Below are 23,966 nucleotides of genomic sequence, written 5' to 3' on the forward strand. Positions count from 1 at the left end.
TAGTACTCCACTGAAACAGGCTGAAAATGTGATCATCCATTTTTAATGCTCCATCTATACGTAACAACAGAAATCTTTCCAACAGCTGCATTCAATTAAAAAATATTAACCCTAAGGAAGAAGTACAAAAACATGCCCATCTGTTTTGCTTGCCACTCACTGTGCTTCTTTTGTGAGTGAAATATGGATAACAATACAATCCAACAAAGTTGAATGAAAAGTATTACAATTCCAATAATAAGCTTTTTTTTTTTTTTTTTAAATGAACAATTTAAGAAACCACTTTTGCAGATTTTCCCCTGTGACCCACAGCTCTGTTCCCATAGTAACTATTGAGGAAAGAAAAGGATAAGGCACCTAACTTATACTTTTCCCAATATCAACAAAAACCAGAAAAAAAGCACCTTATTCTCAAAAACTATTATTCTCAGGAAGGGAAGAGGGACATTAAAAGATTAGTGCGAATCTCCTGTGTAATCTAGTTTAAACCACCACCTACTGAACATCTGATGTCGGTTAGACAAAGATATTTGTTAAAGCGTGTAGTCTTTGTGTAAAAGAACTATTGAAACAGTTTTGCAAGCCCAACAATAACAAAATTACCAGCCACATGCTGTAAAAGCTTACATCTGAACTCAGCAAGCACCACCATCAGTTTACAACTGTGCTGATGCACAGTACTTATCTCCGCTGAGGAACTAGTACTCTACATATTATCTACAAGCACATAAAGTGTTAACATTAACATATGTTTCAGTGTCATTTCAGCTCCTCCTTTGCTTGCCTTTTTAATTTGACTGATACTGCTTGCTGTAGCGCATTTTTCCAGGAAAAAATAAAGAACCCAGTGGTTCTTTCTTTAAGCAGTGCCACCAAGAATGTTTCACTGGTCTCTTCAAGTCCCTACAGGAAACCAGACCTGGTAAGAACACACCAAGTTTTACAAAGGAAAACAGCACGAGTTTAAGCATTTCTGCATCTCTAATTATGCTTTCTAAATTTGTCCAGGAACAATTCTGGTGTCTCTGACACCGAATGGCACTCTCTGCGCCAGCCGTTTAGGTTCTTCAGCCATGTCCCACATGCTTAGCTTTTAGCCCTGTGGTTAAGGATAAATAGAGCAGCTATGGTGGACAGGACCCAGGTGAGTATGCAATGGGCTGCTCTAGCATGTTTATCCAACACAGCAGCAGACCTCAAGAACCTGGAGGAAAGACCAGGCTGGAAGATGAGCTTCCAGCACAAGAAAGATTCTTCAGGAGAGAGGTGGAGCTCTTCTCATGTACGTTTGTCTGGTTCTCTCACCTGTATTTACTGCCTGAGGACAAAAGTTATACACCAACCGTGAAACGTCTCACCCATCTAAATATTACCTGTACAACCACTGCAGAAGGCTATAAAGGAAGGCAACAGATGCATCTCCACAACTACAAGACAAGTTGAATTCAACTGTTGAGAAAACAAGATCAGATGACGATATCATATCAGAACTGGAATGAAAAGGGTGAGGTAAAGTAGCAGAACCATATATAATAAAATTTAGATGTGTGTGGAACAGGAAGGTGAAAATGTGGATAGGAAACGGTAAGGAATAACAAGGAGAGAAACTCAAATATTTAGCAATCTGAAACTACACTCCTGTCTGAGGAAAGATTAGATTAGCTTTAAGGCCACTTTTAAATCTTCTCAAATTATATCAACCACCATATTAAATTTTGCTGCTAATGAAATTTTGCAAAACAATTTTTTCTTTTAAAGCTACAATTATTGTTGTTTTAAAAAATTTTGCAGGAATAAAAGCATAACTTATACTGTCTCATAAAATATTCTTTGTAAATAATTAAGACAAATTTAGAACTAAAGAAATATCTTTTATATTTAAATCACTTTTTGTAATGGCTAGTTAATGAAACTTTAATAACAGATTAAAACCAACAAAACTACTTCAAATTAAACTGTTTATTGCATAATATCCAAAAAGAGCACCACCTATGTGAGTCTGAGGTATTTTAAGCCAGGCACTTTAATTAAAATCATACAATATCAGTGAGTAAAATCTCATCTGAATCTGAAATAATTCTGAGGAGTGATTGTAAGAAAAGATTTAATTTGATAAACCAGTTCAAAGAGAATATGTTTACTAACACAAGTGCAGAATATCTCAGTATCCTTAATTCACAAATACATTAGGAACAACTACCAAAAGAAGAGTTACTTAAATTAAAGAACAGTCTGGCTCAAGGACAAAGCTATAAACTGGTCATGAATAAAATTAAAGGTAAAAATAAGAACATTTATCATTTTAGAACAACTTTTCCATCACCAAGCAACAATCTGAATAGAACAGAACTCAATAGGGTTTTTTTAAATTATTTATTAATTTTTGCTGCTGTCAATATGACAAGATTGCAATCTACAACCCAAGAGAATCACTGCAGTCCTAAATTTTTAGAATAGTAAATAACCTTAGAATCATTCAAAGTTTAATTAAATCAAGGCTAAATTTTCATGTTTGTTAGTTTAGATATTTAAAATTCAATTCACCAAGACCACATAATAACCTACAATTAGAATATTTGCCACAAAATGAGAAGTTTGGAAGCATCAGGAAGTCAGAAATACCATAGAACTTTCAGATGCCACACAAAGATCACTAAAAACACATTTGCAATTCATTCATGAATTGTTGTCCTATCAAATAAAACATAAAAATAAAAAAAAATAAAAACATCAACCCTTAATCTAGGATACTTATCATTCTTCATCTTGTAGAGCTTTTGGAAAAAAATCACCTGTTGCAGAGCTATCTTTGAATCTCTTTCAGCAGATTTGAGCTCTACTGTCCTTTGAAGATCTGGACTCCTTTTAACATTTGGTGTTTGTAGGTAAAAGTTTGCCTTTTAAGACATAAGGTCAAAGGCACTTCCTAACCAGAACTTGGCCTGCCTGAAATTACTATCTTGAGAAAGGGCATTTTATGGCAGTATTATCTGCGAACAGAGAACAAAAGATTTTTTTCATCTTAGCCGTAACTGGCTCACCCACATTCACAAGTAGTTCAAAGGTTCCTCCACGTTAGAAGTTGTTCTCTGAAAAGTTCATTTCATACCCTTTCCATTAGGATTGTTTCTGAAGAAAGAGTAATGATCATAACCCATTTGCTAATCCTATTTTAAGAAGGACTTTCGAATATGGGTAATAACTCTGAACTGAAGGGTGTTCACCTAGGGCAAGAGAACTTACCACACCTCACTCCCAGAAGGCCACAAACACCAGAAGATTAGTGGGGTTTTCCTAGGTAAAAATCTCTCTACTGTGATCATCTGTATTACAGATGCATTTCCCAGTCTGATATCTCACTTTCAGTACTCCCATTCGTAACAGGGAGCGTATTCCCACTGAGCTATATCACCATCCCAATTCAATTTTTGGAGAGAATTACAGATGGACAACTCACTGGAACACCACATCTGGGTTTCTAATAGTCCCTTTCCTCCCTTCTTTAGTAGACAGGGTATTATTTCCACATTAAATAGCATTTTACCATAATTACAGAACTATTTTCCTAAAAATCGGAGTATTTTCACTTTAAACATTTTTACAATATTCCCCTTGAAAAAAATAAAAAATCCACATCACTGCTTTTGCTCAGGGAGACACCTTTATGGGGTACGTTCCTTATCTCTTCCATTCTGTTAGTATTTTGCAGGAAACAGCACATGCACAGTTACTGAGGTGGTGTTTATGGAGGAGCTGAAGACACCAGCAGTGATGGTGAGACTGCAACCTGCCCATGCGGCAACTGCAAGTGTCTCTGGGATGGGCTAATTTTCAGCATTTTTTAATCCTAGTTATCAGCCCCTCTCCTGTAAAGCACCCGAAATATTTTCCTACATGGCACATACTTCAGACTTAATTTAGACTTTAGAACTAAATTGTAGAGTTTCACTAAAAAAGAAATAAACCAACTTGAATCAAGCTGTAGATTTACTTGTGTATCAATATTTTATGTAAAGTTTTAAAAGCTTAAATGGCCATCACTAAAACATAGACATATTTGCATTACACTTTCAGGACCCGGAGTTGAAGAAAATCAACATGTTGAAATATGTGAATTGATAACTGGCTATAACATTAAACAATATTAATTTACAATATTAATTTAGATCCAATTCTATTTTCTCAAGATTTTATCACTAAAACCGCTTTATTAGTTAGCAAGTGTTGGAAAATTATTCAGCTATTGGAGGTTGCTGAGTAATTTAATTGATATAATTATTGCTTTCATGTTTAGGCTGGTGGTCACGAAATAAGTACTGACAAAGAATGTCTTCAAAACCAAGAGATACCAAGAGTGTACAGATATTTAAACATTAATGTACCATCTTTTTAAACAAAAAGCTAAAAATAAATGGTTTTAAGACTGGCCAGAAATAAGAAAATGCAAGTGACAGTCCTTTGAATAGCTGAGGGAAAAGTATGCATTATCTACCTCACACCGACGAGCTCTTCCATTTTACAAACACGAAGCCTAGGTTTTTTGTGATTTCAATATGATTGCTTTCACTTTTAGCAAGACCACCAAGCCCAGCATGACAGCATATGAATCTTCATAAGATAAAGCCAAGGATTTAGCTGAAAACCTCTGGTGTTCATAGATGCTGCTTTTTTTTTTTCCCCCACCCATCCATATTAAGGATGCATTTCTGGATGTCTATGTGCTGGGAAAATTTACTTCAGTACATATACATTCATTGTCTTAAAGTCAGAGCTTTCAGTAGCATAACCTTATTTAATTATAAAGCACAACACTTCAATAAGTTGAATTTCTCTAAAGCAAGTATGTAATTTGCCATGCTTGTGACAATTCAAGACTTAAAAACAAAACAGATCATCTCATCTCCAATTAGGGATTGCTCATTTCTCAGTAGATTGTTTCATTAAAAAAAGACAACAGCTGCAGGTTTTCCTTCTATCAGAATGGATTTGCTCTGTTCTAACGTTAAAAGCTACGCCATTTTAGGTTCACTGTGGTGTGCCTTTTTTTTTTTCTTTATTGGGCATAAAAGTCTTCAAACTATGGAATTGTTTGTATTTTTTTTATTAATATAGAAACCACAGATCTCATTAGGTCAAGATCTCCATGATCTACAACCCAAAGTTGTTTTATTATTAATATCCTGTCACAACACGTTGTGTTAACCCTTCTATCTCTCCAGATCCACCTGCTCCACTCAAATTACCATCCTTCTCTTCTCAAAACATTTCCCTGTAATCTTTTGAAAGATACATCTTTGTGATGAACTGTACCAGAAAAAAATCATTTCAAGCAAAACAAAAGTAAGCCACATATGTCACCCCAACAGCAGACTGCCATTTACACTCTTTTGTAACTAATTCCAAGGTCACTGCAATTTTATTTTGATGTACATGCTTCCAAATACCTCAGAAAGGAAACTGCAACACATGCAGCAGAACTAACGAAAGCAAGCCATTCGTTTACTACATATGCTCTGACACTGCAAAATGCACCTACTTCCTTCTAACCAAGACTTTTCGCAAGTAAGTTTCCATTCAGCCTATTAAGAGAAATTTCAGCCTGTTGTGTTATTTCTTAGGATGATTGCAAAAGACGAAGATGCAAGATTTAGAAATGCTGCTGCTTCACTACTACTGCAGAGAAAGTAGAGGCTTCATAAATAATACCCTGTCTCTTAGCAAAACAATGTATTTTGGGTGAACGTACTATTCATTTCAACCTAGAACTAAACATTTTGGATTTAGATGTAATTTTTATCTAATTTTCAACAAAATACTCCAATGAAAAAAATGAAGATTTTGTTTACAAATATAAAAATATTTAACCAGTGGAAAAAAAAAAGACAAAAATAAACCGAACAAACAAAGAACCCACCCCCCCCCCCAAAAAAAAAAAAAAATATAAAACAAAAAAATTAAAAACATTTCTTGCCAATCAGGACAATGAATTTGGCACACGCTCACGCATTATTTTGATTTGGAAAACATTTCACTCAAAGTTGTTTTCTATGTCTCATCACTACATAAGCAGAGAAAGTGCATCAAAATACTGTTAGGATTGAAGATTTTTAAAATTACTCTGGAGAGCTCAGATATTTCTAATTTACTGTGGGAGTCACAAGAAGTGACAATTTCCTTCTGCTTCTGGGAGACAGACCTTTACGACGAGCTCATAACAGGGCTTTGAGAACATGTTACCCCGCATACACACAAACCTGTATACCACCTTTTCTTAGTTCTAAATACCTCTGCCTCAGATGCCTTTGAAGCATTGATAACTATTGTCAGCTGGAATCATCAAGTCAAATTAAATTTTTATGACTTCCAACGCACACCTCTAAAGACTGACGGTACAATACATTTTAGAACTGAAGACAGACAGCATTGAAGGGTCTAATTTGTATTAAGAAAACAACTCTACCTTTCAAAGCCTGTTCAAAAATCACGTAAATAACAGTGCATTGGAGAAAGACAGTTCATGTTGTTTATTTCCTCTTCATTTTACATGCAAGACATCATTAAAAAAGTCTTTAGAAATATAGTATCAGAGTTGTACGTAACCAGCACTTCACCAGCACTCAGCCTCCCATCCCAGCAGCCAGGGTAAGAAGCTTGCGTTGATCCTACCAGAAAGACAAGACCTCTCCCAGATTAACTGTTTCATTATTCAGCTATTTCAGTCTTCTATAGAACTATAATTAAAAACCAAATAACCGAATCAGCAAAGAACCTCTCAAAAAAAGGACGGAAATTATTTTTCCATCAAATTTAATCACTCTGTTGCTCAGTCATAAAAGGCCAGACCTCAAAGGGATCCCCGGCAATGAAACCTCTAGTTCAGTTGCGTATTTTTAATGAAGTACTTTGAGTAAACATTTCCCAAATTTGCCAATCTTTCCATTTCATTGAACATTCTTTGTTGTTGCGTTGTGCTACAAAGTAAGCATCCAATGTGTCTTGCTTAGCTTTATTCATCTGTATTATACCATCTCCTATCTACCTCCTCCCTGTCACCAAGAATCATAGTGCTAGCAATGTGTCTTCACAAAAATTTTCAAACATTGTGTGTGTCTGATTCTGAACATTCAAACACTTCCATGTATCCAATACGGCTGATGGACAGAAATACTTCACTAAATGTACCAATGAAAGTATAAATAGATCAACCAAGAGTATGGACTTCTGGCTCAGTTAATCCTGAAAGACGCTGGTGTGCCTTTTTCATTCAAACGTAAAACGAAAATTATTAAATATTTCAAAGGAAGCAACATTAGCATGATGATATCAGGATCCAGTAAAAATTTTACTCTTGGATTAAAAGCATTAAGCAGTCCAGAATTATACTCTAGAGTCACTCTGGTGCATGACTGCAACAGACATGAAGATTACTTATTTAAAACAGCGATTAACCCCCTCTATTTTTCACTTACCAAAAAAAAAAAAAAAAAAAGAAGAGACATTATCAGGCTTTTTTAATTTATTATTGAGCTAAAACAGAAGGGAGAAAGTGCGATCACTCCATCCTCAAATACAGGAATCATACAATAGATAATTCAATGCATTTTTTTTCCTACCTGTTTTCCAGACAAACTGATGACCTCTCCTGGCTTCCAGATCAGCTGTTTGTAACATTAAGACAACAAACAATAGGAAGGACTTCCCCAGGCTCTGCCATGCCCAGTGAGGAGAAACCCGGTTCTGTTGTAGAAGCATAATTCAGATAATTCAGTCTCTTGTCTTCTTTGGTCCTAGAATTACAAAAAAAGAAAAAGCTTGCTCAAAGACTTAAAACACCAAGGCAACAGACAGCCTAAAGGTAACTTGGTGACCACTGTGCATTTCATAGTCCCTGTGTGCCAGATTTGATGAGGACAAGACTTTCATGGAGACATCTCTTAGAGAGAAGAAAAAAAGCGGAGGGGGAGAAGAGGGCCAACTCCCGGAGGACATGCATCCCATCCTATACAGCCAGCCACTCTAAATGCTTTTAGCAAGTTCTTAAGAAATCTACCAGTACAAATAAATGGCAAAGGATCTGCTAACAATGTGTGATGTGTCCCTTCTTTTCTGTTTAATTTATCTTTAGCATTCATATTATCATGATATAGGCAGACTAAACCAAAGCTGAGAATGGATTGCAGGTGCAAAATTCAGCTCTGAATACAGACCCCACGTCCTACATTTAAGATCCCTGACAACTGAAATACCAGACCTGAAATTGTTTTAGCTCCATATGTGAACACGGAATATACCAATGCAATGTAAGAAATGCAGCAGGAAAAGCAGAGGAGCAGGGGTTACTTATCAGTATACAATGAACCAGCCTGAAAGGGAAAACTAGACATTACTCAGGCATTTCTCTCGAATGTTCCCACATTCATGTCCCTGATCTTTGAGCTCCAGGTCAGCAACCAGTTACTCTGAAGAGGTCTCTCTGACTAAGGGATTTTAGTCAAGCTCTCCAACACTTCAGACGAATACCAGAGCCACATTGTGATGGAGACAGGAATGGATCAAGTCCTACTGCTGGAGCAGTTTTACACCATACAACTCATTAAAATAATCACTGTGCAGCACTGGAAGGAAGGAGGAATGTCTTTCTGGTTCCCCCATACAAAGCAGGTGCCCATCATCTAAATGCCTGCTTCAGCAAACATCCACATTGTTTACATGCCATAGAAAAGCTCTAAAGCAATAGAGATTAAGAAAGGTATACAACAAAATAAAACCTTAAAAATTCTGATTCAGCCCAGTAATTCAAATCTCTGTTTCTGACATCCCAGAAAATGACCAACTAGCCACTTATTTACACAGATTTTACATGAGTTTCAAGATATTTTGGATTCATCCACATTCAAGTGAGAACAGTTTTGAAGTCTCATAAAATGTTCATGGTACTGCCACATCAAACAAGAATTTTTTTAATGTAATTTACATATTCATTTTTTCTTACGTAATAGCTTTTGTATTTATACCATGTTTAAATTCACGACATAGTTCTACTTATTAGTGATTAATCTTACTTTTATGGGTTAAAATGTCACATCCATATTAGTGTAAGGAGAGAGATAACACCTATCTTCAAGATTTGTCTTCATTGGCATAATCTTGGTGATTCTCATTAAAATTAACAGTTATTACAAGTTTAGTCCAGAAAATTCCATTACATTCCTAAGCTTATGAAAAGCAACATTGTCATTTTACATAATACACAGCATCGTTCTTGATAAGAACCTGAAGATAAACCTGAAAACAGTATATATTGAATATACAGTAAAACTTTTAATTTCAAGCTGCATTTAAATTACTTTGAAACAGTCTCTATCATGATAAATTCATGTAATTATATTTAATCAGATATCGACTAACTACAGCAAAAGGTACAATGTAATATCTGTTATCTGGTTGAGTTCATTCTTGCGTTTCAGATGAACAACATTTCATGTAAGACCTGAAACACCATCAAGCTGACCAAAAACAGTAATGCAGCCAAAGGTCTGGATTTACTGCTTTGCTTATGTCTTCTGGGTTATTTAGTTAGAATTCACATTTAATTCAGAATGCAACCTGCCGTGCTCCAACACATGGACAATGTAATGCAGACCACAAGTGGCCTCATACAAAGCACAAGTAAAGCCCAGAAATCTTGAGCATCCTTCTGAAATGCAATGCAGCAGGGAAGTCCTCAGAATGGGAAGAAGAAGGGCCCTTTAACATCCTGCAAATAAGAACTTTTTTGCCCCTCTAGATGGCTGCTCACCTCACACGGAAGAGCTGAGGAGGAGTGACCTGTTCAGTGTCTTCAGCATTGCAGTTACCATCTATGACGATCAGAAAACAGAGTCACTGACTTTCTGTCAAGGGAAAAAGATGGAATTAGTGACACTGGCTCCAACACTGTTCGCACCTGAAAACACAAAACAAGGAAAGAAATTATTCAGATGCTCAGATTTAAGTACTGGAGGGGAGCCAGCATGCCCAGCCCTGCACAAACAACACTCATCTAAATTGCAGGACAGCTCTCCAGGTCCAGAAGAATGCCATAAACACAACATTCCTTAAACAGGTTGGGGCATGAAATGGGCAAATTCAAGGAAACCTCAGATAACAGCTGATAACGATGCTGAGATTTTTAACGAAGCACCAGTAGCGCTCATGAGCTGCTTTCTCAATACACTGCCTTCATCTTAGTATTCAAAGGGTCAGTAAACAGCAGTAAATCCCTGGGACTAGCAGCCTCCTGCCCAAAACAAGGGGTTTCACACATGTTTATTCTTTGGGTAAGACAACAAAGATAACTGGTTGCTGCTCCCCATGGAGCAAGAACAGAGATTACAGTAAGTCAGAAAAAAACAGAAATAAACTAGTCACCATGACACTGATACTAATCTCACCAACCCCAGCAGAGCTCTATGTAGAGTCCACTGATTTACACCACAGCCAAGCACAATAAAAATTCGTCTGTATATCTAGGTTTGTATAACACAATATGGAACAGTAGCTGTTCTGTCCTGATATGATAAAAAAATTATTGCACAGGCAACATATGCTATCTACAGAAAAATGAATAAATTACATTATGAAGGCCACCAACACTTCACATCAAATTTAGTTACAGTATATCTCAGCTCCCAAATGTGTCAGCATGGCTAGCTGTAAACTGGCAAATACAGAGAAAAATGGAGGGGGAAAAAAAAAAAAAATTACACATGGAAAACGTTTTTAAAAATTGACTTCACCAAGACTAGTCATGATTAAATTCATGCAATTACTTAAATGTGTTCAAGATATGTGTTTACTCTGAAAAATATCTCACTTTTCCAAAACTGATTATCTGGATTTATTCAATATCCTTTATGATACAGGCCTAGCCAATTAATAGTCTGCACTAATAGATTCTCATGAAATTAAATAATGAGGTGTTATTTTCATATATTTGTAGGATTAGTCACAAGCACCCTTTTAATTTTGTTTGGTTTGTACAGAATCTTGTTCAGAAAAACACTGATATCATACATCAGCTGTAATGGCTGGGAATACACAAGCAGTCTTGAAAAAGCCACGTGCAAGTTTTCTAATGATCATTACAATGCATTACATTATCTAATCCACTGCTAATTCTCTTAATGACAGTATTGAATAAAACAAGTTGTGAATAACAGACTGAATTTAGAAACCTACCTTTCTGCTGAAAACATGTCATTCAAGTATAGTGTCAAAATGTTATCAATAAATAAAAACACACAGAGCTGACAAATAAATATCTTATTTCTGATGCATTCAAAATTTTATTTCAGTTTCAACATCAATGAACTATGCAGCAGCGAAACCCTGGCCTAACCCCTGCTTAGCTAGGGAGGGGGAAAAGCCTCTGGAAAACTTCTGCCGTTTTCCAGCCACTGCTGAGCACTCAGAGACAGATGTTTCCAAGTGATAGTCATTGTGCTAGTCCAAGACACATTAAGAGTCCTCAAAAGCATCCAACACTGAAAGACTGAAAGATTGATGGTCCAATTTTGACTCCCCACTCTACATGTATTTTACTGTTATGGGAAAGCACCAGTTGCTCTTTCTGCAAGCTTCCACAGAACAAGAGCTTTCTTCAGTCATTCTGCACCATTTCTGTGGATTAAGAAAGTTCAGTCTGGCTCTGCTCCAATGTGGATTTACACAGTATTTATTATTGAACTTAGAAAAAGATCAACTTAAACTGATCCAAACCTGAGACATGATTTCAGCCTTGACACATCAATTACATCCCCCCTAATATCACTGGGAGTTGTGACCTTCCCCGTCACAGGTAAATCTGACCTACTTTTTTTTTTTTTTTTATGAGACAGGAATGCTGACAAGGACACCTGGGTAGCACTCTCCATTTAAAATACATGATGCAGTTAGAATAATCCCAAACACTATAAATAGCAACCACAAAAAAAGTAATTGCAGATCATATGCGTAGCTATAAATCGTTTGGCAGGTGTCTAGCACAAAGATAAGCACCATTAATCATGAATAAATTTTCTTTACAGAAACTTGAGCAGTAATTATGCAACTGTTTGCCTACTATACACAGCACAAACCCATTGCTTATGATATTCCAAGATAATGTGGATGTTTATAGCATACTCTTTATCCCCAGATACCAGTAAAATCTGCCTTGAGTTCTCAGAAAGCTGTTATCCAAAAAGCTAATTCTGTTCTGTCCTAGAGCAGCAGAATGCCTGGCCTGTAGCAGCAGAGGCTGATGACCACAGACATGTGCTGCAGACCACCCCTGGAGGAGATACTTCCAAAAAATCACTAATGCTAGTGCTATAGGTTTTAAGTTTAATAAAATTAAAGTGTTTGCACAGTCACATACATCAAACTAACAACAGACCTTCAGATAGAAATGCCTATGTGCCCATGATACAGGTGTATGTGCGTACTGCCCAACCTTTTATCTAATGATTAACAGTTACACTAAATTGCCTTTACTTCCACATGGAAAACAAACACTATACATTCTTCCACTTACACACTTGGAGAGAGACAGTCTTCTGGTTAAAGTAGGGGCACCCTACTAAATCCACTTCCAAATGTGTCAGAAACCTCCTGTGCAAAAAGTCATTTAAGGTCACGCTCTGACACTAATACTTAATTCTGCAAGCGCTCTCCTTGATTTCAGAGGAGTGACTTTGCATATATGAGAACAGTAGCGTAATTTTCTATACCTCTACTTCTTCATCACCAATCATTAACTGAGAATATTTATTCTTCTTCCAAGAGAATTTTAGAAAACGTTAAAAACATACAGCATGAACGAACTAAACTTATACATTGGGTTAAAAATTGCCTGACAGTATTTTTGTACTAAATGGTCACTCATCAGGAATCAAAACATTAAGCTCCACAATTCTTTGGTAATTTGCTACAATAACTGTAAGGGTTAATAATGCCTGAAAGAACACCTGGTGTCAAAACATCTGCACACATAAGATAGCTCCAGAATACCAGCAGACGGTCTAAACCAGCCTGCTTTGGGCTGGCAGTAAACCTGCACAACCTTCAGATTGACAAAGCTGAACAAAAATTCACCATGGTCCATTTTCATATATAAACCTTACTTAACTTTCCTCAACACTTAGTTGCTAGAAAGCTCAGTAGGTAGTCACCACCTTTTAATAGTTATATTTGAAAGCTCAGGTATTTATTTTGGTGATGTCAAATAGTAAGAATCTATTAGTTGTTTCATCTTTTTTCTTCCGTTCAATAGTACCTGCTTCTTGTCCCAAAGCTATTGAAGATCCTGGGAATTAAAGGCAATAATATGAAATTACTGGACTGCCAATGAATTGCTGCTTAACTTACAATAATTTGTTTGGGGTAAAACGCCTGAATCCTAAGTTTTCCTGCTTCAGTTTTTGTACATCCTTTTGTTAAAGCAAGTTTGAATTTAGAAGTTTAATTATAAACTTGGATAAGTGGATTATAATGAAAGAAGTTCCACCAAGGGAGCTTAAACTGATGCATTATGACTACATTAAAGAAAACACCAGAGAATAGACTTTCCATCAGTAGAACAACTTTAATTAAAACAGTGATAGAGCAGAACTGTTCTGTGAAATGATGCTGCTGTTCCCTCTTTTTCCTAAGTACTTCCAATGGACTCTATGGGAACACACTTGACTTTCAATAGTAAAAAGTATATGTGACTTCAGACTTTCTAACGAACCCAGTTCAGAAGATCACTTACATGTAGTTAAAGCAAAACTTGCTTCATTTGTACACGAACACATATGGCTTACACTCTCACAGAAGAGTGGAGAGATTCAAGAGCTCGTGCAAGGCACCGTCCCGATGATACTTAGCTGCACTGTCACACACCCTACAGCCCCATGCTCACTGAAGCAAAATTAATGATGCTCAACATCCCCACGTTTTCTTCTACAAAAATCATTCAATGTGACCCAGGTTGCAAGTACCCGAGCATTATCCAAGCCTTGGACTTCTCAATGGTATTTAACACCCAAGGACCTTTTGGTGTTGTACCTTGGCACTCAAAGTAGGCTAATTTACTTCACAAATTTTCTTCAAGCTATTATCATACTCCACACAGCAGGAACAAGTACAGAGCAATTAAGATCAAAATGCTCAAGTCTGTCAATAGGTTTCTCTTTTGAACTCAGGCATTGATTTTTTTTTGAGCAGAACACAGAAAGTGTCCAATAACTTTTAAGTAACCTTTTCAGACTGCTTGTGCACTTTCATATATTTCATTAAATACACGGCTGTAGCAACTCAAACCAAACATCTGCCAAGTCCCAGATCCTCCGACAGAACGATGCCAAATGACCAAGCTGCAGTAGAAGCACAAAGCGTGCACTAACAATACTTCTTGCTATACCTTCCCAGCCTCCAGCATGTTGTGGCTTCCACACCTCCAGAGTCAGGAGACCTTTCTATCTGACAGCCCTCTTTGTAAACTTATGCCAAAATCACATTCTGAACCTATGTAAGTTGAGTCTTGGGTTTGTTTGGGTTTTTGTAAATAAGGTTATGTATATAGCCTATATACACCTACACCTGAAGGCCTCCTCATGCAGGCTTGTCAACCAGCACCACGGAACACAGCCCAGAATAAGCTCAGTGATGTCTTCACGCTATAGCACATCACTTCCGTAACAGCAAAACTTTTTATCTTGAAGAGGAAAAAGTTTCTTTTTGTTTATTTTTCAATGGATAGAGAAAAGTTTGAGTCTATTATCAATATACTGTTCTGCTGAAGCTTTTACCATTGGCACTGGATGAACCAAAGGTCCTTTCAAACTCGTCTATATCACAGTTGTATAGATCTTGGATTACTGTTAAATTGCAATTAAGTAGACAAAGGGAAAGAGAGCTGGCACTGCTTCCAATGCCATTTCAGTAAATGCTATTGCAACTTGTTCAAAGAGGATTACTCTCACTTCACTGGCAAAACATTGCATATAATGCACATTCAGCAGTATAATACTGTTTGAAAACTAGTATTTGAAATTTTCCTTTAAGAGGCAAACCTGGAAATCACTCAGTAGAGAGCAAACTCCCTACTTTAGCAGCATGACCATTCACATTGGAAACAACAGAAAGCTTCAAGTCACCAATTACAAGGCAGCAGAGTTTCACAAAAAAAGAAAAAAAAAAAAGAAAAGAAAAAACCTACCTCATAACCTCTACTGCAGGAACAATGGCAGATTTTTCCTAGTGTTCCCATTAAAGTGCTTTCAGTTCACAGGAATTAAATTGCTTTACTGCAGTGATTTTCTTCTGCATTCTGATATTACTTTACATTATTTGACATTAATACAGCAACGTGGGCTGTAGGTCAGGATTTTTTTTCCTCCTCACTGGAACGTGGCCACCACGCAGAGTTTTATCAATCTTAAACACAAGGTCAAAATAAAACCATCAAGTACCACCAAGCATATGAACTCAGTAAAGGCTTAGGCTCTGCTGAGCAGGGGAAGGACCATCTGCTTCCTTGCCACAGGACTGCCATATCTGAAGCTTATCTCCAATTTGAATTATTATATTCTACTCTTCTATGGAACAACCAGAACAACCAAGTGCATGCACACATCCAAGCATCTAAACAAATTAACTACAGATAGGCAGAAAAACATTACAGTTTTAACTTGTTACTCAGTTCTAGGGAGAGTATTTGGGGTTCAGTTTTGAACCTCAAGGTTCGTGACTGTGGCTAAAATAACCCTACCCTTGTATACACACATACGCAGAGGCCAACTTGAATGCTTCTTGAATGTATAAAGTTTTCCTTCTGCTGTAACACATTATGAATAATTTCTTTTCCACAATATTCGTACCTCTATTTGTATGTGGTCATTAGTATTTGCCATTTGCACTACATAGCTCTAGTCTATAACCAAATGAGCTAATATGAAGAGACACACACACATCCACAAGATAAATTCCATTTAAAAAAACTCATTTCCAAAGTGCTGAAATAAACATTTATTCCAATGCATCCTCTGTCATCAGCTGTTTATTTCAGTGCACCAAACACAAACTCATAGGAAAGGAGAAAATATGGAGCACAATGCAATGCAAATACTCTGTGACTCCAAAAACACGCAGGCTCTACAGAGGAGCACAGTTAATCAAACACTGACTCTGTCGTTCATTTCTTATCAAATATCACCAGTGAAGACTTGTGATGAAGTCTCCTACAACCAAGGTTCATCATTTCTACAGAATAAAAGCCTGTATAAGTCAGGTCCCACATAACAATACATACTTTACATAATTATACCTAGAGTTGTCAAAATAATCAAATTTATTTTGTGATGCTGTATTATTGATTCATTCATTTTCCTTCCATTCACTTTGCAACGGATGTCCCAGTCACTGATGACACTTGGCCCAGGCAGACAGTGTAATAAAAGGGTTAAGAAAAAAATTATACTACTTAAAAAAAAAAAAAAAAGGGAAGTCTGAACACTCACAGAAAGAAAGAGTGACAGTGTGATAAAGACCTTCTAGACACATGCACAGATGCCAAAGTGCACACATAGAACTCCGAATAGAGCTTTCGCTAACTGCCATACCGACTTACTCCAGCACAGCAAGAATAACATGGTTACTGAATGCACTTAATGTACTGAAAAGTACATTTGGGTTTTAGGTGGAATTTATTTTCAGAAACGCACAAGCTACTGCTTATACCAAACTTCCTCATGCCACCATGTGAGGGTCTTCATAGAAGGCTTCACAGACCTCGTTTTCCCCCTGCAGTCGCAGTACTGAGGAAAAATGTGCCTCCACAGAAGATACACACAGCAGCAGAGAGCTCACATCACCATATCACATTGCTTGCTCCAGAGTGGAAGAAACACCAGGCCTGCACTCAACCTCAGAACCTGGCATTAGTCTGCAGAACAGAAGGCTCAGGGGGGACCTTATCACTCTCTACAACTACCTGAAAGGAGGATGGAGAAAGGAGGTGGCTGGTCTCTTCTCCCAAGTAAAAAGTGATAGGACAAGAGCAAATGGCCTCAAGCTGTGCCCAGGGAGGTTTAGACTGGATATTAGGAAGAATTTCTTCACCAAAGGGTAGTCAGGTATTGGAACAGGCTGCCCAGGGAAACGGTGGAATCACCATCCCTGGAAGTGTTAAAAAAACATACAGATAAGGCCCTTAGTGACATGGTTTAGTGGTGGACTGGAGTAAAGACTGGACTTGATGATCAACCTAGTTGATTCTATGATTAGGATGCATGCCTGAAACTCAGGCATTCCCAGGCACTTTGCAGCAGCTGCAGAACCAGGTTTAAGAATGTTTTTCATATCAAAACCCATTCATAACATCCGCATATTTATTTAAAAGTCGACTTGCTTTCACCCCAAGATTAACTATGCATAACAAAAAAAAAAAAAACCAAACTGCCATAAGGACAGTTAGAAAGAATGATGCTACCCTTTAAAGTAGTTGGAGCAACCAGATGGGTAAAGCTATATTATTTATTTAAAAATTTTGTCATTGTCACCTTTTTCATTCCCATTTCTTTTCCCCTGTAGCTGGTTATAGTCACTCACTGTATTTTATCACATTGGAAAGTCTAATCTCTTTAGGGTGAGAAATATATCTGCCCTGAACACAATATAATATGATTCACACAGGAGTCCCTGACACTATTGCATTATTGATACGAAAAAAATGATCATAATGATATCAACTGATAAAAGCCTTCAGTATAATATTATTTAAGCAAGGTCAATTGCCCGTGCAGGTTGTTCTTACCAGAGTTCACGTTACATCACTGGTCCCATCATCCTGACCTTCCCTGCTGCCATCCCCATCACAGTTCAATTAACAGAGAAGTCCTGCAGTGGCTTGATGAGCATCTGCTGCCTCTACCCGGCAGTAATTCAATAAGGATACGCCATAGGAAGAGATAATGAGAAAGCAGCCTTGTTGTTCTGTCTCCCCCCAGGAGAGCAGATGAGTTTGGTTTATGGGAAAGAGCGTGACCTATGAAAATTATCAGTTAATTTTATATTTCAGAGCTTCAACACACTACTGGTAACTTAAAGTGTTCTCTAGTTTCTCTGATGGGGCAGCCCACAAGGATCCAGAATCTTTTTTCCGGGTGGGTCCCTGTTTAACAACCCTTCCCATATTTAAAGGATATATCTTCCTGAAAGCATTTTCTCTTTGCCAGTTCTACCAAAGAAACAGTTTCTACTCCTGCATTCAGCAGTGGTAGGTCAAAATTAAAAAATTAAATACCTGAGCATAGAAAATGGACCGAAACTACTACCAAAGTAATTCCAGGTAAAAAAACTTTCACAAAACCAAAATCTCCTAGGTTCTTCTACGCTGCAGTAATCAGGTTTGGTTTTCTCTCCCTGCCCCAAAGAACAGAGTTATCAATGCTATCAAAATTACCAATGTAAAGTGAAGTGACCACCTCTTCCTCCTCAATGGTGCCCAAATTCAGGTTCTCCCTCCATTTCCTTCTGCACCTTTCCTGTAGAGTCATTGTCATCTCCCATCCTCCACCTTACCTCCCACCTATCCTCTCTAACTCTCCTGTTGCTTTAGAAACACCTATTCCATCACTGAAAATCCAGAGCCACCTACAGTCCCTTCATCTCCTACTCTACCACTGGTTGCCACAGTGACTATTTGAGAGATGTGGCTCTGTATTGTCTCTGGTAGAGCGCTCTCTTTCTCTCACTGCTATGGATCAAAGAGTGCTGGAAATACTGAAAATCTCTGCCTCCACTCTTGAGAAAGAAGCTGAAATCAGGACATGCTCTGTCCCACATTTCTCCTTTTCTGAGTACTGAAGACAACTACATTCTTCTTTCTACACAGCTTCCACTGATGTTCAAACTCTGACCAAGCCCTCCTAAACCCCAAGTTTACTCTCACTGACCACAGATTCTAGTGCGGGGCATATTTTGCCTTGTGACTGTAGTATTCTCATAAGTTTTGCAGCCTTATTTCAACAATTTCATTCACCAAAACAGGTGTTTTCAACTTGATTTCAAAAACAATTTTCTATTTTATGTCTCCTTAATATGTTTCCTCCCTAAGCTCTGCCACCGTAATGTGGTCAGTGAACCACAGCGAATTTACACGGCTGCATAGTCCCACACCTCCACATTCACAGCTCAGTTTCTCTCAAGATCAGCTTCATTTGAGACACATCCCTTCTCATCACACAATTATTTGCATTGCACTGAGGACTCTATCTGCTTTGACCGCTCTTTTATATGAGTACAGTCATCAGGTCTGCTCATTCCTCATTCATAGGATAACCCAGCTTGGCAGGTCCCTACCTCAGGAGGTCTCTAGTCCAACCTTCTACTCAAAGTAGAATCAGACAGCTATGAATCATACAAGAGATTTTACACTGTCCCAAATTTTGCTCCCACTTCCCACTAGAAAGTTTTGTCTATCATGCACACACCAACTGACTGACATCGGGTCTCAAGCAGTGGTTCACCTCTTGTGAGTCCTATACCAGGCAGTTTTCCCCCATTTCAATGTAATTCTCTTCATTCAGCTCTGCCATCTCTTTCCGCTCTCCAGTTTAACACCTGCTGCATCTACTCCTGGCTAACTTTTCCTTAATCCTCAAACCCTTTCCATCCTCTGCCTCTAACTCTTTCCCATACTAAACTAGTTGATTTCTCCCAGAAGATAACAGGTATCATGTTTATTACATTTACCACCTTTTGTCAGCTTGGTTTCTTATCCCTTTTTTTAACCTACAATATTTTATTCCTTCTCCTAACTCGCCCTTTGTTCACTTGCATCTCCCCTCTCCTATTTTCTTATTCCCTGGGCCTAACTGTCATGCCTACAACATTTTCTCCTCTACTTAGTTTTCTGCTCACACCCATCACCCCCACTAAAAAACACTATTAAAAAAAAAAAAAAAACCTGAGAGAAAACACTACAGACATGCTACATTATATCCAAAATAAGACATTAAAACGGCATTTAAGAAATGCTACAATTAAAGTCCCATTGCAGGAATGTATTAAGATAGTCAGGTTTCATGATTACATCTATTTTTACCATATTACTAAAGTCTATATTAAAAAGCCATTTAAATCTATCTTTGACTTCTTTTGCTTCTATCTATTCATCATGCTTGCTTTCAACTCTCCTTTGAAGTCTTACTCATATTCCTCTCTAAAACAAGCAGAAACTACCTGTGAATATCCAACAACTGCAATTACAGAAAATGTTATTTGTTAGATGTTTTAATAGTTATGTGTACCAATAAAAAAAAAGATTTTTATTTAACTATATGAGGTTAAATAACTTAAAATTTGATAAACATGCTATGGACTAGTTTCCATCTGGTTAAAGAGAATAGGCAAGAGTCTATACAACAAACGCTACCAAATCAGTTGATGTCCACTCACTACTTTTGGTTTAAAGCTACATCTCATTACCAACATCAAAGTAAAACATATATAGTTATTCATACTGGGCACAACTATAAGCTGCAAGCAAGGAATATAAAACATTGTTTCGGGGGAAGGACAAAGAACAATTCACAGGATGCCAAGACGGGGCTAACAAGAGAACACAACAGTCAACAGAAGGCTGCCCAGCTCTCAATTCCAATTGCCTCAATTCCAGTTGACTTTCATTTTGTCCACTGGAGTTTGTGACAGTTACAGTATGCGAAAACTTTATTTTTTTAAAAAGACATAGAAAAATATGTTTTTCACATAAGGTAAACTCATCAAATTTTTTGCAGATTAATATATTTTACTGACAATTTTCCTTTCCCCCACATAGAATAGTTAGGGTTGGAAAGGACCTTAAGATCATCTAGTTCCAATCCCTTTGCCATGGGCAGGGACACCTCACACTAAATCATGTCACCCAGGACTCCATCCAACCTGGCCTTGAACGCTGCCAGGGATGAAGCATTCACAACTTCACTTCTTCACATACTTCACTTCTCCAAATTAGGTGAATTAATAAATCAACTAATGCATAAAGGCTTTTGTAAAAGCATACACAGATGGACGTTTACCAGACTTTAGCCTTCATTTTCTACGTATTTCACAATTTAAACAAAAATTGAGTCAACCTTCAGGAGAAATCGGTGCTGGCAGAAGTTCTCTTTGTGGATTTACTCTTAGAGAGATTAACAGCTCCTGCAGTGAAACAGCTGTACTTTAAAAAAAATCTCCATTGATAGCTTCCCGAGTCTGATACATTCTTGTTTGCTGAAAGTATTCAGGAATGCTACTATAAACCCTTCCAATTACAATCTTCAACCATTTCCAGGCTTGTATTCCATATTATTTGAACTATTTTACCCTCCTTTAGCATTTTCTTCCTCCAGAAAGATGGGAATCTGAACTAAATACAGGACTTGATAGTAGCAGTAATCCAATATATCTGATTACATAAACAAATCTAAAGTAAAATTATAATTTAAATGGCAGAAGTTAATATATTGCAAGCCCTGGGCATTTCTTTAAAAATTGGTCTACCAGACAATATTTGCCAGAGGCAGCACAAGAGCTGGGTTGTAATTTTGTTTTTATTATTTTTTTTCCTCATGTGGTAAAACTAGCAGGGAATTGGGTTACTACTAGAGTTAGAACACTATTTACTATGTAATTTTTCTCCAGTACATGAGTCTTTTTTTAAAGGACTGCAATTGCTTTGAGTTATACAAAAAGATTGATCTGTAGAAGTGGAAAATGTCTCCTGTCCTACTTTTGAGATTTGGATTTTGTCATGCCAGCAACTGTTTCGTAGGATCATTCCATCTCTAAGATAAAAAAAACCCAGAGAATTTCTGGTCCTGTGGGAAGAATTTCCCCTGACTTACATGAAAATATACATTTGCAAATATAAATACACTTAAAATCATATGCTCTACTTTTCCTCTATTTGTTACTTTTCCTGCCAGACAAAATTAGCAGTGATTTGAACTCAGTGTTAATGAATGCCGAAAGCAACCTGACATTCTCATGCCAAAGACCTCCATAAACTGCAGTTCAGCAAAATAAGACAATCTTCTTATCATGTGTAAGAGCTCAATTAAATCACCCTTTTAATGTAATCCTATTTAGTAGCTTTCACATTTTCTGTTCTGATGCTAGTGATACTAATGTCTTAAAAAAACAAGGAAGCAAAAATACAGAGGTAGAAGAGAAGGACAGGAGACAAGAAATTGCAGCTTCTGTTTCATTGAAGATTATTTGATGGTGTGGAGGGAAAAAAAAACCAAACAAAAAAAAGAACAAAAAAACAAAAAAGAACCCAAAACCCAGAAGCATGGAAACAGCTTACAGCGGAACATAAAACCCAAACAGCTTTTCTGGACCCAAATCCATTTTGACAAACATGCTATGAATTGTGAATTGAGAATGACTGCCCTAGCCAAAAACTTTCAAGGACTTTCAAGGAATTTTCAAGAGTTTGTCTGCTTCTAACTGCAACGCTTATTAGGGGTAAACACCCTGATAAAGAAACCAACGATTGCTATTATACACATTCCAAAAAAGCATACAAGAGGACTAAGGAACACAGTTCTTCATAAATGAGTGACTAGTCTCTACACAAATTGGCTAAGTTTAAAAGTTGCATTTAAAATTATCCTGAATATCCATTACAAAAGAAAGTCACCTACCCACTGATAAAACTACCCACTGACAAATTAGCAATTGTAATAAGGGCCTGTGAAAGCTAAGGGTAAATTCATTGTTTTTCCTAATTTTCTCTTTATTTTAATCCAAAACCCTCCAAATTGCAAGAAATAAAAGTATGGGCAAGAGGGTGAGCAAAAAGCTTGACTGCCATATAAGACATCTAAAAATAGTGTTTCAGTAAATTTCCATACACTGGAAGTAGCAGTGAATATCATCTATATAAATCTATTCCTAGCAGAGGTTTTCAGCAGCATCCAAGACTTGAGAATCAATTGTAAATTTGTATTTTAGAATAATCAGTAAGAAAAAAAAACCAACTCACACTTAAGCAATACGCAGCATTTAGCAGCAAGATATAGCTATTCATCATCCCATACAAAATAGAGACATTATTATAAGACACATATTTTTAATCTTATGGAATTTAGGAAGAACTTAAATGTTTTTAGAATATCTTGTTATTTTAACAGTTTCACTGGTGATGCAAGACATTGCCAGGGCTGTGGGTTCAGATACATATGACTGATCTGGCTGGTCCTGATGCCTCTGTGGGCACAGACAGCAGCTATACACACAAAAGGGAGGGTGTCCCATGCAGATTGCTTTGATGCACAAACACCTTCAACAGATGAAAAGCTGTATTGAAATCACAGAATCATAGAATGGTTTGGGTTGGAAGGGGCCTTAAAGATCATCTAGTTCCAACTCCCCTGCCATGGGCAGGGACACCTTCCACTAGACTAGGTTGCTCAAAGCCCCATCCGTGCTGGCTGATATCAATGCATAACCTATCTTCAGATGAAAAAGCTGTCAGTAAAAGTAAAAAAGACAGGTCCGTAAATACACTAGACCCTGCAGGAAAAGCTGTAGACTCCTTTGTCAAGACCACCTTGGGAGAAAGTTATCTCACCAAAGCCATGAGGGCTCTCCAAACTCAGATCTATGTTGTCAGTACACACTGAACTGGCTGCTACTTTCAACAGTTCATAGTCCCTAGACCCCATGGGAATAAGTGACAGGTATCACATCTCCCAAGTGTGAAGAGATGATAGCATATACTCAGAAAGGGAGGAACTGATGGCCAACTCAAAAGTGTTTGTCTTTCTTGCTAGCAAGACCAACACCTGGTGTATCAACTGCGAATAAGCATTTAAATCATGAGGGAATGTTATATATATTATACAGACAATTGAGTATCTTATACCAAGAAAATTAAAAAAGGAGGAGGTTTTCTCCTTCTCTATTTC

General features: G+C 37.3%; 1 protein-coding gene across 2 annotated transcripts in view; it reads right to left on the reverse strand.

Annotated features, from left to right (window-relative positions):
- Positions 1-23,966, reverse strand: part of THSD7B (thrombospondin type 1 domain containing 7B) — a 398,006-nt gene that overhangs the window by 280,029 nt on the left and 94,011 nt on the right. For both annotated transcript variants that reach the window (XM_030486445.1, XM_030486444.1), the window contains 2 exons: positions 9,800-9,893; positions 7,614-7,787 (listed from right to left, as the gene is read on the reverse strand). In XM_030486445.1, the coding sequence (XP_030342305.1) occupies positions 7,614-7,752 (139 nt within the window). In that variant the 5' untranslated portion in view covers positions 7,753-7,787; positions 9,800-9,893. The remainder of the gene's footprint in view (positions 1-7,613; positions 7,788-9,799; positions 9,894-23,966) is intronic.

This window comes from Strigops habroptila, chromosome 5, assembly GCF_004027225.2.
Source record: "Strigops habroptila isolate Jane chromosome 5, bStrHab1.2.pri, whole genome shotgun sequence".
In the NCBI taxonomy this organism is placed as follows: Eukaryota; Metazoa; Chordata; class Aves; order Psittaciformes; family Psittacidae; genus Strigops; species Strigops habroptila.